Source organism: Pezoporus wallicus, unplaced genomic scaffold (assembly GCF_028554395.1).
Source record: "Pezoporus wallicus isolate ANWC-B61680 ecotype Strahan unplaced genomic scaffold, APGP_CSIRO_Pwel_v1 contig_13057, whole genome shotgun sequence".
NCBI classification, from domain to species: Eukaryota; Metazoa; Chordata; class Aves; order Psittaciformes; family Psittacidae; genus Pezoporus; species Pezoporus wallicus.
The window spans coordinates 464,266-478,092 of NW_026640978.1; the positions used below are offsets into that span (position 1 = coordinate 464,266).

The 13,827-nt window shown below is 51.4% G+C and overlaps 1 protein-coding gene across 3 annotated transcripts in view; it reads left to right on the plus strand.

Annotated features, from left to right (window-relative positions):
* The first annotated feature begins 5,353 nt into the window (after positions 1–5,353).
* SKAP1 (src kinase associated phosphoprotein 1) overlaps positions 5,354–13,827 on the plus strand; it is a 139,936-nt gene continuing 131,462 nt past the window's right edge. For 2 of the 3 annotated variants that reach the window (XM_057421422.1, XM_057421423.1), the window contains exons 1-2: positions 5,360–5,440; positions 10,920–11,025. In XM_057421422.1, the coding sequence (XP_057277405.1) occupies positions 5,407–5,440; positions 10,920–11,025 (140 nt within the window). In that variant the 5' untranslated portion in view covers positions 5,360–5,406. Of the gene's footprint in view, positions 5,441–10,919; positions 11,026–13,827 lie in introns of all 3 variants that reach the window. The other variant, XM_057421424.1, reaches the window with a different exon arrangement.

Consider the following 13,827-nt stretch of genomic DNA (forward strand, 5'->3'; position numbering starts at 1 on the left):
AGGGCAAGATTACTATGGGAATTCAGTGAGTTTAAACCTTCACTCCAGTTAATAAAATCAAACAATACATCATAAAAGTGTCTGGAAATTGGCTCAATAATTGAAATAGAACTGTGTGATGGATGGAGATTTATGGATGTTAATGCAGGAGCAGGGCTACATTAGAACATCATCTCTAAGTCTCTTCTGAATCCAGACCCTCGAGTCCAAATCTCTCTTTTGTGCTGGTTTTCGGTAGGAGGCTCTTTTCCAGAGGGAAGAAAACCTCACAGAATGGCTGGTCCAGTTTTATTCTGGGATGTCACTGGCCTGTCCATGAAATCTCAGGACCATCAAGTGTCATGTGATGGATATTTACATAGATGAATCTGAACTGGCTCTCAGCTGTGCCTGGATCCTCCCAACGCTGCTTGGGCAGACCCAAAGCCAGCACTTCCTTACTGTTCATGGGTCCCTGACACGTGCTGCCTTCCGCACAGTGCAGACATGCTGTGCTGTTATTACACTGGATAATAAAACCAAGGTTAAATCCAGCTAGTAGCCACCCAGCATCTTTCCATCTCTCATCTGCATCCTGACCGGAAACCAGTCAAGGAGCTCACATCGTGGCCTTTGTGCCCACCAAGACTCTTCTCCAGGACTGAGCTCTCCTTCCTCCATCCACTGCTTCTCAGATCGTGCGGACTTTTGTCCTAAATCCTTGCTCTCTCTTAGGAGCAGACAAGGAGCGTTCCCTCCTCTAGAGAGCTACGGATCTTCCCTCAACTCCATCCTTCTCCCTCAGCCCTGATGGCAGCCCTTGGTCCTAGCTGTTTATGGGAAGTGTCCCCTCTGCAGCCTTAATGAAGTGTGTGGCAGTCCTCCTCATTAAGACTCAGTGTTGTCAATAAAAGAATCATTAAAGTAGTTTGATGAGGATTGGGAGAAAGAGAAGAGGTGCTACAGCACATCTACAGGGCAGAGGGCAGCTCCATCACACACTGTAACCAAACAGCAAGGGATCAATATCACCTTTGCATTAAACTGAAGCCCATCCGTCAGCCTGAAGAAGAGCAGCATCCACAGGAGCTGAGCTCACTGCTTATTTCTGGTTTCCTATCTTTCTAATCCTTCCCTTTACAGAGTATCCTCCCCTCTTGATGCTGGTCAGCATTTGCCAGAGGCCATAGGAATGCTGTCCCAGAGCTGTCCCCTGCTTAGGATTCCAGTGGTGGCACCATTCCCACATTGGCTTCAGGAACATGCTGTTGGGAGATGCCTCTTTCATGCTGTCACCTCACAGACCACCTCCAGTGACCACTGTGGCTGCTCCCAGAGACACTTCCTTGCCACTGGCCACCTCCACAAGGGAGATGGGTGTCGGAACGGATGGACCAGTGGAGCCCGTTCATCCTAAAGGTGAGAGGATGCTTGTGCCTTATGGACAAGAGATGTGTGCCCAGTCTTCCCTGGCTCAGGTCTATGGGATTACAGCCAGGAGCCATGTGTTGAGCACAGGGGAATCTGGACTCTGGACTGAAGCATGGACTTGAGCCTGATGTACAGTCAGGTGCTGCACAGGAGGAGGAAATCTGGGCCTCTTCACTCCTGGGTTAAGCCCTGAGCTTCCTCCCTCCCTCTCAGCTCACAACTGACTCTGCCTTTCCATTTCTGGGGTGCTGTGCACAAAGCGGGCCTGGATCACCCCAACACCAGCCCGGGCACCAACACTCTTGTTTATTGCCCTGGGTCTTCTCCTGAGACGTCGTGTTTCCCTGCTGTACTACATCTTGTCTCGTCAGCCTAGAGGTTCTTTCAGGGGTTTCTGTGTGCAGTGAGGTCCTACTGTAACTAATGTGCTGGTGTGATGGAAACCGGCTACCAGGCACGCTCAGCTCCTCTCATAAATACATCCCAACACACCTGCTTGCTTCTGAGAAAGCTTCCCAGCAGAGAAAATGCAGCATGTCTGGAAGGTAAACGAACCCAGAGCCTGGCACTCTAAGCCAGGAGCAAGGTCCCCTCATTTAGTCTTGCTCTGGGAGCAGATCTGGTTGCCCGTAACTCAGAGCTGCTGACATGTTTTTGTGTCTCCTTGGCTTCAGGAACTGGTGAGCAGTAACCTGCAAGCCCTGGCCAAGCGGAGGTGCAGAAGCAAATGATGAAGGCAAGCAAAGGCCACTGAGCTTTAACAAATGGAAAAGGCTTTATGAGGCTCCTACCCAGCCTTTAACTGAATGACTTAGTCACACAAAAAGATCCACGAGCTGCTGGATACCGGGACTGACACAAGCACGGAAAGGCTGGGACTCCAGCAGAGCATTAGCATGGCCTAGCTGGTTTGTAAACCAGGAGACATTATTCAAGCAGTCAGGTGCATTACCAGATTGGAAAGTTGCCTTTTTTCTGAGCTGTTGGTCACTGTCAGAGGCAGCAAATGACACCCAGCGGCCCAGCAATTTGCCCTGGAATGGCAGGAGCTGGGATACAGGAATAGATGGACCAGCATCTGTTCTGAAATGGCAGGAGCTGCAGTACCGGGAAGAGAGGACAAAAGGGCAAGTCAGTGCTCTATATCCAGGGATACTGAGCAAGATGAATACAGGGGCTGGAAATGAACTTTCAGTGCTGCAGCACCAGGCGAGGTGAACAAATAACCTGAGCCGCTTTAATGAAGCCTGTGATCTTCCACCTCCTTTGTGTGATGGGTGTCCCAGGGTCAGCGTGTGCCCGCACGAGCATGCACACATCCTTATCTTATCTAATTACTCCAAGTTTCAGATTCATTTCGGTGCAGCTGCTTGAAAGGGCTGTTATCAGCCAGGGCTTTGTGGTTTAACCTTGGTCCCCTTTTGTTGTTAACCTTTCCCCGTGGCAGAGAGGGGAAGGAGAGATCCTGATGCGCCAGGGGATGGGGGGGAGAGCAGCAGGGAACTGGTGGGTCTGCCCCCCCCTTGGCTTTGTGCTTTCAGCCCCACGTCAGGCAGTGCGACAGGAGACAGGGCTCTTACCTGCAGTGACAGCGCTGCGCCCCAGCCGCACGCACCAGCCCGGGCAGGGACACGTCTCCTGCCGAGCCCCCCGCATCCTCCGGGATTCCCAGCAGCGCGGTGCGGCTCTCCCGGCTTGCCTCGCATCCTCAGCTCCTCCAAGGCTGCCCTGCTCTGTTTCCATAGCTACACCCAATCGCATCCGCCTTCCCGTGAGATCGCATTTCGAAGCAAGACAAGCCTTCAAAGGAATTTGTCCGTTTAACAGAATAGCGTTAGGAGAGAGACCGTCTGCTGAACCTGGGACCTCAAGTGGTTATGTGGGGGGGCTTTTATCACCCAGGGAGGCAGCTTTACATCCAGAGCCCACAGAGCTTGATGCTACACAGCAGTGCTGCAGGGGAAGTTGCCAGGCACTGCCAGGACTGCCCAGCCTCCTGCCCAGCTGAGCACAAACCGATCTACGCATCCAGAAGTGGAAGTGGCAACTGAAAAGGGAAGGAAAACCAGGGCATTTGCCTGGGAACCAGCGTGCCCAGCTCCATCTGCAGCTGCCTAAGATTGAGAGGAAGGCTTGGCTTGGGGCTAAGGCTTTGGGCAGCAGCACCTATGTCTCCGTGGCAGCTGAGCCTCCATGCTTCAGTATCCCTCAGTAAAATGGATTTAATAGTAACAACAACTGCTGCACAGTCAACCTGGGCTTAGCAAAACCCTCCTGTAGGGAACATCCTTGGTGCTGTCTCCAGCTGCCAGGACCATGCATGTGTAGTCCAAGAGCATCTGGGATGCAACAGTGCCAGCGTTCACACACGATGCTGCTCTCAGTGCTTTATGGTAACCTTACGATCTATAGCAGAAGACCAAAAGGCACCCCTGCAACACAACTCAGGTGTTGAGGAGGAAAGATCTAGAGCTTTACTGTTGCCATAAACACTGCACCAGCGGCACGTCTGTTGGGTGAACATGCTCTTAAACAGTGATCACACCCACGGCAGCAAAGGAAAGCAAACCCACCCCAAACACCTGCAAAACAAGTCACTGCTTGCTTGACGTAAGGAAAGAAGTCTTCCAGAGCCTAAACATGATCAATTCAGGTACCCTCGGCTCCCTCTTTATGCTTTCAGATCCTTGGGTGAGCTCCAGCAAGGCAGTGAACGTGTGAGATGACCCTTTCCTTTGCAGTTGCATGAACATTTCTTCCTCTGAGATTTGCATTGATCCGGTTTCATTGATCCTCCTGGCATATCCGAAGGCAGCTTCTCCTGTCTAAGGGACCTGGTTCATGCCTTTAGAAACTCAGTTTTAAAGGCAGGCTCAGCAAGCAGCTGCTTTTATTTGTAGGCTGTAATGAACTGAGGGGGATTTCTACACAGACCTGTTTAAATATTTATCCCTAAACACCTCCAGGTGAGAACACGGATACGGATCCATCTGCTCTGCACGTCCACCTCCACCACACACACCAGCACTTCTTGCATACGCTCCGAAGCACTCAGATGTGTCCGGAGCCTCAGGCAGCTGACAGAGATGCACGTTTTGCTCCCATGGGAGACCCTGAGCTCTCTACATCCTGACTCATGAAACCCTTCCTGACTGGGAGATGCAATGGGGATGACTCCTGCAATGGATACGCTTTCTAGCAAGGCAATCTCCCCCTGAACTGCAGTGACATTCCGTGTGCTTTAAGACCTCAGCATCTTGTACACGAACCTTTTCTATGTGCTAGGATAATAAATACGTGTTTGCTAGCAGGATATTGCAAAGGAAGGATGGGATCCTGCACACTTAACCCATGGGAAATCTTAAACTAGTCTTTGGAATCACTGATGAGCTTCATCTCATGCAATGCCATTTTTGGCTTGTAGAGCACAGGTTGCATTTATTGCTGGTCATAAAGCAAGTTAAAGTGTGCGACCCTGCCATTTGCCTGGGTAAGACACAGAAGTAGGAATGGCTGCTACAATCTAGGCCCCTTCCTATGCAGGATGAAGGAAAAGGGGAAGTTTTATTGCAGAACAACCCGTTAGAGGGGGGAGCCTGCCTTTACCTGACACAGATCCAACCCCCAGCTCCGGTCGGGCCAGGTGGGATCAGCCCCACACAGCCCCAGGTGAAGCTGCTCTGCAGCAGACGCACTGGATTAAGCGATAACGAAAGAGATGCCCAGGTGCCACCTCTTAAAGCAGTGATGGAGAAGGTCAGCCCCGGCCGGGCACTCCTGACCGCAGCGCTGGCTCCCAGGAGCTGGGCATCAGCTGCCTATAAAGAGGTGGGTTGGATGAGGAGGAGCTCCTAGCGCAGAGGCCCACGGTTCCTCCCCTCTTTTTGGGGTGTCCCCGCCCTTCCTGTGCCTTCCCTTCTCCCTCCGCCCCTGCCCCGAGGGACGGGCGCATCAGCCGCGGGTTTGGCGCCCGTGGGACGGAAGGTGACGGGTACCATGATCCCAGAGGACGTCCAGAAGCTCCTGGAAGGTAACCACGGCTTCCTCCTTGCTTCCCCTTCTGCTTAATGGGGAAATGTGCTGTGGCTGCAGGGGCAGAAGCTGCGAAGCTTGCTGTGCCTCCCTGCTGAACCAGAGAGGGAAGTGGAGGGGCTGTGGGCACTGCTGCTTCTCGAAGCTGATGGTTTTGGGGTCCCAAGGTTACGTGTGCCCTCCCTAACCCCCCTGAGAGCTTATGGGATGTGTCTTGGTGCTCAGGGCTTTGTAGGTGCCTCCATGCCTGCGTAAGGGTAGGGAAGCTCTTTGGTTGTCTCAGGGCCTGGGAAAGGGGGAAGGATGCAAGATTAGGGGGTTTCCTTGGGCAGGGTTGGGTGTCCCCTGTGCGTGCATTCGGTTCGGGTGTTGAGGGTCCGTGGGTGAGCACCTCCGGGGTAAGGCAAGGGAGCAGGCACAAAGGGTGGAAGAAGCTCGTGTGCTGCAGTTAGCTTGCTCAGGGGGCTTTTGGTGTGGCTGTGAGAGGGATGCCTCCTGGCTTTAGCTGCTGTGTGAGTGTTCTGTGTGGCATTGCGGGTGCAGTGAGCTGCATCCTCAGGAAGGCTTCAACCCCACTGAAAATGGGGCTACAACGGAGAGAAGCGCTGGCTCCAAACCCCCCTTCTGCTTGAGAGCCTGAATGTGGCTTCCTGAGGCCTCAGCTTCCGAGTGAATGAGCTTTTCTGAGCCCTGGCACCGTTTACTTCTATGGGTAAGGCTTGTTTTTCATGGCTTTCTTAACAAACTTGAGCTGCAACACCTCCACTTGTTGCAGTGGTGGGTCAACCGTGCTGAGCTCTTCTATTCAAACATGCTTCACAGCCATAAGGGAGTTCCGCATGGGCTTTAGCAACTATTGCTGAGTGAGAAGTACTGATGGAGGTGGCCGCATTAGAACCTGCCCATCAATAAGTCCTCAGAGGTGCTGCAGGCTGGAGGCACGGCGTGAGCCCGTCACTGATCAACAGTGCATGTGTAAGGACACATCCTGCCGCCGCAGCTGCGGGTGGGTTGGTGGTGGGAAGGAGCCGTTAGCATCTCGCTGTGGAGATGCCACAAGGCTTCGTGACCTTTTGCTTCCTGTTGTGATGGCTCCTGGCAGCACGGGGCGCTCCCCCATCCTCTTGGAGATCACAGGATCCCAGCCAGGTTTGGGTGGGAGGGGACCTCAAAGCTCCTCCAGCTCCAACCCCTGCCACGGGCAGGGACCCCTTCCACTAGAGCAGCTTGCTCCAAGCCCTGTGTTCAACCTGGCCTTGAGCACTGCCAGGGATGGGGCAGCCACAGCTTCTCTGGGCACCCTGTGCCAGCGCCTCAGCACCCTCACAGGGAAGGGCTGCTTCCTCTTATCTCCAACCTGAACTTCCCCTGTTTCGGTTTAAACCCATCACCCCTTGCCCTATTGCTCCAGTCCCTGATGAAGATGCGGGATAACTTCCGGCCCTGGGACGTGTCAGTCTCGGAGCCCATCAAAGCTCCCTTCCAAATGCTTTGTGTCTTCCCCCAGATGGAGGTGTGAATTTTCCCCTCTGTTCTGTGCTCAGGGGCTTGGGTGAAGCTCACCCTCTCCTGGTTTTGATGTGCAGCGCTGACACCTCTGTAAACAGCTCATTTCTGCACCTGCCACCTCCCTTTAACTTGGATTATTTTCTTGTTAGCTGACTGGTTTTAATTGAAGGCTTCAGATCTCCTTCCAAAGCACAGCCTTTGTTTGCTGACAGGTAGAGCAGGCTATGAATGGAGATTAATTGCATGTCACATACCCTGGATCAAACTTGCTGTGTCTTAACAATCCACGCCGTCTTAAGGCCTTCCAGTGGCTGAGGAGGTTTCTAGCTCTGCAGGCTGGAAATGGAGGTGCTTGAACTATTGCAGCAAACTGCATCGGTGTAAGACCCCTTGTATTTAAAGGAAGAAGTCCCAAGTAGAGGAGGCAGTAATGTCTGCTTCCTTGCACTAAATGTGGTCCATGGTCTGTTGAGTGATGCGCAGATGCTGAAGGCTTGTTGGTCTTGCATGGTTATCACATAAGCCATCTCCGAGGTTGCAGTGGTTGGAAGCCAGCACAATATGGCTATTCTCTACACTGCAACAACTATATTGTTTGAAGTCCCACCTCACTTTGGGCTCAGCCAGGTCCCTTTTAAAGCTACCTAAGGGTATTTCCTGTTTGTTGAGCACAAACTACTTCTGAAGGCTGAAAACTGATATTTCACTGCAGAAACCCAGGGCTTCTGTTGTCCTTTGTAGGAGCAAAGGCAGTCTGGTTATCTTCCCTTCACCTGCCTTGCTTGGGCCTCTTCATTTCAGGAAGTGGGTCTGGAAAGCTATTTCCTTGCTGCAGTCTGGGCAGGAGGGGATGCTGACACTTGCACAGCCTCAATGCTCATTTAGAAGTAAGCAGCAAAATGCTCTGGTTTGTGAGGGCAAATAAACCGGAGCCAGCATTGATGCAGCATCAGGAGTAGCTCTGGAATTTAAACATCGGGGGATTCGGGGTTGAGGCTTGGATGCTGAACATTTGGGAAGCTGTTCTCAGTCCCCTTGTTGCCCATTGCACAGGGGAGAATGGCCCCTTCATCCCATTGCAGGGGGATGGATGGAGATTGCTTCAGTTCTCAAGGTTTTCTCTGACTCAGCTCCCCAGCAGCAGGAAGGCACAGCTGGGAAGTGTTGTTTCATAATGAAGCCATCCTTTTCTGAGCTTGCAGAAAGGTGGAGAAATGCTGTGTATGAGAGTTCCTGGCTTGGTTTTGACAAGTGGGATGGGACGGTAACAGCCTTTGAAATCCCTGCCTGTCTTTGGATGCATCCTGGATGTGTTAGTGTGGTGTCGGGGAAGCTCAGGGTGTCTGCACCCTGATTTGTCCCAGCCAGCTGGGCTGATGAAGTGCAGGGGGGATCGTGTGAAGCTGCAGGTAATGCTGGAGCAGGCTGGTGCAGTGTTACCTGGCACAGCTGAACCATAGTGATTCTGTGGGACCAGTTCCTCCAGGCACGGAGTGTGGGATCCCTGGTGGCAGAGGGGTGGGAAAGAGCACAGGGAGGCTACACAGGGCACCTTAATACCCTTCAGCTCTGCTCATTGAGTGCTGATTAACTCCTAGAATTTAGTGCTGCTATTCAAAGGGTATTTACTACCTGGGCTGCAGTGGCTGTGACAGGGCTCTTATGATGCTGTGTATCTCCCGCAGGATTAAAGCGGGTAACTGCAATTGCCTTTAGAAACTCCCCTGAAACACTTGATGAAATCTCAACTGGTTCCCCCCCCTCTCCTTTACCTTTTTAGCTGCAGGAAATGAAAAGGAGAGTCCTGTAAACTTTGTGAGTGGATCACAGAGAGCAGTCCATAAACATCAAGAATATAATGTTACCGACAAGCAGTAAAGCTAACATTAGGGTGATTTACTCTCGAGCTGCTTATATATTGCTCTTCCTGATCCACTTGGAGAGTTTATGGTTAGGCTTTCTTTTTCATTTCCTGGTGCTATAAACATAGTGGCTGGCTCTGGAAAGGGGCTCTGCCTGCTTTGCACAAGTGTCCCTGGTTCTACTATAACTTATCCAGCTGATCTATGCTGACATGCCAGTCAGTAAATACTGTGTTAGAGCTAATCGCATCCTCATGGAGCTAATCTAGGCTTAAAAATGACAGAGGGATGCAGCTGATGCTTGCATAAGTTCTGGGAGCAGTTTGTTTTCATGCTTGTTCTCTCACAGTGGAAATACAGCCTACACACACACACATATATATATATACACACAGTACATAGCTTCTCTTGCTGAGCCATTTCTACTGTGCTGGTTTGTATATAATAAATTGTCCCCTTAGCCTCATCTGTTCTTCAGCAGTAAACTCCTCGGAGCAAGATATATCCCTCGTGCTTAGATATATGTACTTGGGTACTTCCTATGTAATCTGTAAGCAATGCAAGCCTCGGCATTGTTAGACGGGTCATAGGCTGGTACTGTGTCTTGGATGTACAATTAGAACTGCAGAGAGAGGTACTGGAAACACAACTTAGCCTAAGGATTATGAGATTGGTTTGGGATTTAAAGAGGCCTCACTTGGATGCTCTGGCAAAGCCTTTGTCTTATCCCAGGCAGGCTGCCTAGGGCTGAATTACTAGAGGTGAACTTGGAGTTAATAGGCATTTTGGCCTGATGCATCTGTGCTCCTGGAGCAACCACAACTGCTGCTGGATGGAGGCGAGGGTCAGGAAGTGATGCTGTGAAGGAGTGTTACTGCCCATCTTTAAGCTTTAAGATGAGCTCTTAGGCAGAAGATCCCCCCTGTGAGGGTGTTGAGGCCCTGGCACAGGGTGCCCAGGGAAGCTGAAAAGAGAACTGGACCACTAAGGACGTGAGCATTATGGTCTGGATTGACTCCTCCTTCCCAGGCTGCTGTGGGGAGGGTTGAGTCTCCTTGGTCCTGCCCATCTGTCACTCTTTAGAGGAGGTGGGAAGTGGTCCTTATTGCTGGGGGATGCCCTCAGTGTCCTTCCTTATGCTCCTTGCTTTAAAGAGCTCATTTTTCCCCCCTTTTTATCCTCCCCCATCCAACCTCTAAACCTTTCTTGAGTGTGTCATGAGCAGGCAACGGAAAAGACCTGGGGCTCAAGGTTGGAACAGAAAAAGGTGTTTTCTCATGTGGCATTTTGATCTTGAGCTGTGCCCGGAGGTGAAGGAGCCGTGCCCCTTCCTGGGCTGTGCTAAACAGCGCTGGCTGTTGTGCTGGCAGCTGAAGCATGAGGAGCTGAAAGCCTTGCAAGCAAGGTATTAAACTGACATTAGTGGCACAGCATGGGGCGTGAGGTAAAGGTTGGAGAGGCCTGTGGGTGTACAGCACCACAGCTTTGAAGCCAGCCTTTCTTCTGCTAGGGGATGCGAGCAGTGATGCTGCTCAGGTACAAGGGTGATATTCTCCTCTACAGGGCTGCTGTGATTGGAGCGGGTTTGTTCTCTGGGATTTGAGGTGGTTCTGTAAAGAACATAAATATTTATGCAAATGGAAGACACTTAATCCTTTTATCCTCCAGTTCACGTGGAATTTCTGCATATAGATGTGGTCTCCAGGTGGGAGAACACCATATTTACTGTTGCCTGGCTGTCTCCGCTGAGCTAGCCCAGGGTGTAGGATTTCAGAGGTAACCTTGCAGGAGAGCCCATGTTGGGATGATGATGATGCTGCTGCTGCACAACCAGCCTGGTTTTCAGTGCTTGTCCTTCAGGAAGATCATCCCAGTTGTTTGTTTGCCTTATACCATGGCAATGAAAGAGAAGCTCTGTAATTTTTAGGTCCTCTTCTATCCACAATCACTTCAATGTCTCAACTCCTCCAAATGAAGTCTTGGGTCTCAAGATCAGACTGCTTGGTACAGGGCTTTGAGGGCTTCCCAGTGCAGTCAGGGCCAGGTTTCTTAGCCAAGAGCTGGTATTCCTCTGCCTGTGAGTTTTAACCTGTGACTCTTCCCCAGATGCTGAGGGCTACCTGGCAGATGGGCTGCAGAATGAGAAGCTGAGTGCTAAAGCAAGAGAGCAGAGGGATGCGATTCTCCTTGGCTTCCAGCAAGTCAAAGCCAGGTTTGTGTTGTCTCATTGCTTTCTATTGGGAGTCCTTCAGAGTAATGTCATGTCTTGGGGTGCCACGTGCTGTAGTCAGTTGGACAACTGGCCCATGGCCTGGCAGTTGATGGGCATTCAGGGCTTGGTATAATGTGAATGCACTGCACACTGGTTTGTGCCTTCTTCAACCAGTTTTATGGGTGTCTGCAAAGTTGTTGCGTGTTTCAAAGTAAAAATCCTTGCCTTGGGCTCTGCTGTGCAGCTTCTTGCCTCTGGGTCTCTGATTCTGTCCTGTTCTTCCCTCTCCCTTGTGCTAGAGAGGATTCTAGGGGAAGAATCCATCACTTGTTTCTTAGGCTTGTGGCTACATCAGTGCATGGCAAAGGCTCATGCTTCTGGCTTGCTGTGCAAAGCATCTGTTTCACAAGTGGCTCCTGAACTCAGATCTGGCTTGCCTGGACCTTTGCTGCAGTAAAAAGGGATGAGAAGGAGGTCTGAAATTAAAACTTGGGTTCAGAATCTCGTGTCGGCCAACGTGAGCTGTGTCATTTGGGTAAGCGCATGAAGTAAGCAGGGGTTGTTCTGTTGTGCTAGTGGAAAATCAAGGATCATAAAGAGAGAACAGGTTACTGGAGGCTTAAATAAAGCTTTCAGCCTCAGCTACATTACATTACATGATCCAAAGCTTGCTGTTAATGCTCTATTACAAGGTATGAGTCGTGTCACTTGATGTCCAGGCCTGACAATGAAGCTCAGGGTGGCTGACTGGTGCAAGCATCCGGTTTAACTAAAACTGCTGTCGAGGCCCTGAGAAGGGGAGGATTTTATCCTTTGGAAGGGCACAGCCAGCCTCTATTCCCTGCAGCCCCGCTGCAGAACTTTGCACGACGTCCTGCTGGATCTTAATCGATCTTTCCTGCTGCCTAATTAAGCATCAGTTTTACTCAGCAACTCGGGACTGTGTAATTATCAGCCTGGGTTGCCCTGAATAATTGAAGCAAGCTGAAGGCAGAAGATGAAGCCTTTGGAAACTGGGGCTGTGGCATCTCTAATGGCAGAATGTGCCCTGTGATGTTGCAGAGGAAAGGGGTTTCGTTGCAGGCTTACAACAGATTGCTGTGGTTTAGCTCCCCTCATTGAGCTGGGATGGAAAGAGTTAAATAAGCAGAATTCTGAGCCTGAGGTATTTGGACATCGAGTCAAGCTTTTATTTTATCTGTTCTAGAAACGTGCAGCTTTAAAAGTGACAACTCTTTATTTGCACATAGTGCAACTCGAATGAACTACAGACAAATGGCATGGAACTTGATAAATGTAAGGCAGCTGGTGAGCTTGGAGTTCCTGCCTTGTTCCTGCTTCCCGAAGTAGGTGGTCTGTCTCCATGTGCTGCTTGAGTTATGAACAGTGGTGGAGAGGTGGGGAAAGATGCTGCCATGGTCATCATCCTGCGGACCTCTGGCTTCCCAGTGTGTGTGGTTTGATGTGCCCGAGAAGGAGCAGCCTTTAGGGTCCTGGGGCAAACCCTGGTGCTGTGATGCAGAACGCAGCCTGGGCTTTTAGCTCTATCTCAGCCTAAGAGTTCAATTTGGGATGCAGCTTTTAGAATGGAAACTCCTTGGAAAAGCAGCGTTGCTGAAGCAGCCTGTGCGTGGGGAGGAGACGGGGGATGCACGTTCCTCCTGGATGCTCAGGTTAAGATATGGGCCCTAATCCTGTTGCTTATTGAAATAAATGGCAGGTACTTCTGGGGGGGAAAGGGAGCCCCTGGAGCAAAGCCTGTGGGGTGCTGCCCATTTCCTACTTGTGTTTTATTGCTCAGTGGCATTTGGAAAGGGTGAGAAGAAGTCTGTATACAAATGTGCTTGCTCTGACCTGAGCCATTACTGCAATGATTTGTGGTGGGAGATGGCAGTAAGGATGACTGTATTTTTGATTCAAAAGGATCTCTGCAGGTCCTGCTCTTGGTGCTGAGGCCCAGGTTTGTCTCTTGGGGAGCTTCCTGTGGCTTTTGTGGCTGCTGTGCAGGAAATCATCAGCCATGGGCTTCAGGAAGCGCCTGCCTCCCCCCAGCAGCCCCTGTGCAGGGTGGAACCCAGCTCAAGCGTGTGGGGTTTCATTCTCGGGGTCCATAACAGAAGCTCAACTGCTGGGGGAAGGCACCCACAGCTCTGAAAGGGAAGAGCTTCACCCTGAGCCAGCCTCAATACCTGCTCCTGTAACTTGGCCATCGCTGCTCTCCCCATGGCCTCGTAGCATCCCCCCCCCAGGAGGTCTGCAGATGACTCCGATGGGAGCAAGTGCTTGGGTTTGATGCCTGCATGTGCTGCCTGTGCTGATGCGTTGTTGCCCCCGTGGGGAGCAGTGCCGTGGGCTGTGCTTGCAGTTTATCCCTTTCCCAGGCAGGTTGGGGTGGCTCTGCTCGAGGAGCGGGGTCGCAGGGAGCGGCTGTGGGAGGCAGCCCCCAAATACCCAAGTTATGGGGCCCTGCACTCTTTTACTTTCGGAATCGAGTTGGTTGTTTAAAGAGCACTGCTGAAACTCAACAGTGGGGGTGGTTTTCCCCCTCCCTAACTCGGATCCTGTTCCATGTTGAGGTATTCCTATGGAAACCCAGGCCTGGCATTTCCCCCCCCTAAATCATCTCTTTGCTTTTGCTGCTAATCTCTTTTTCACTTGCTGTCCCTGGCAGCCAGGAAAACAAACCCAGGAACACATCTGGAGGCTTGGTCCCCAGGTGTAATCAGTGCAAGGGATGAGGCTCTCCCTGGACACCTGTGTCCTGACTGCAGGCTGAGGACTCTGTGCCAGCCCTGAATAGGG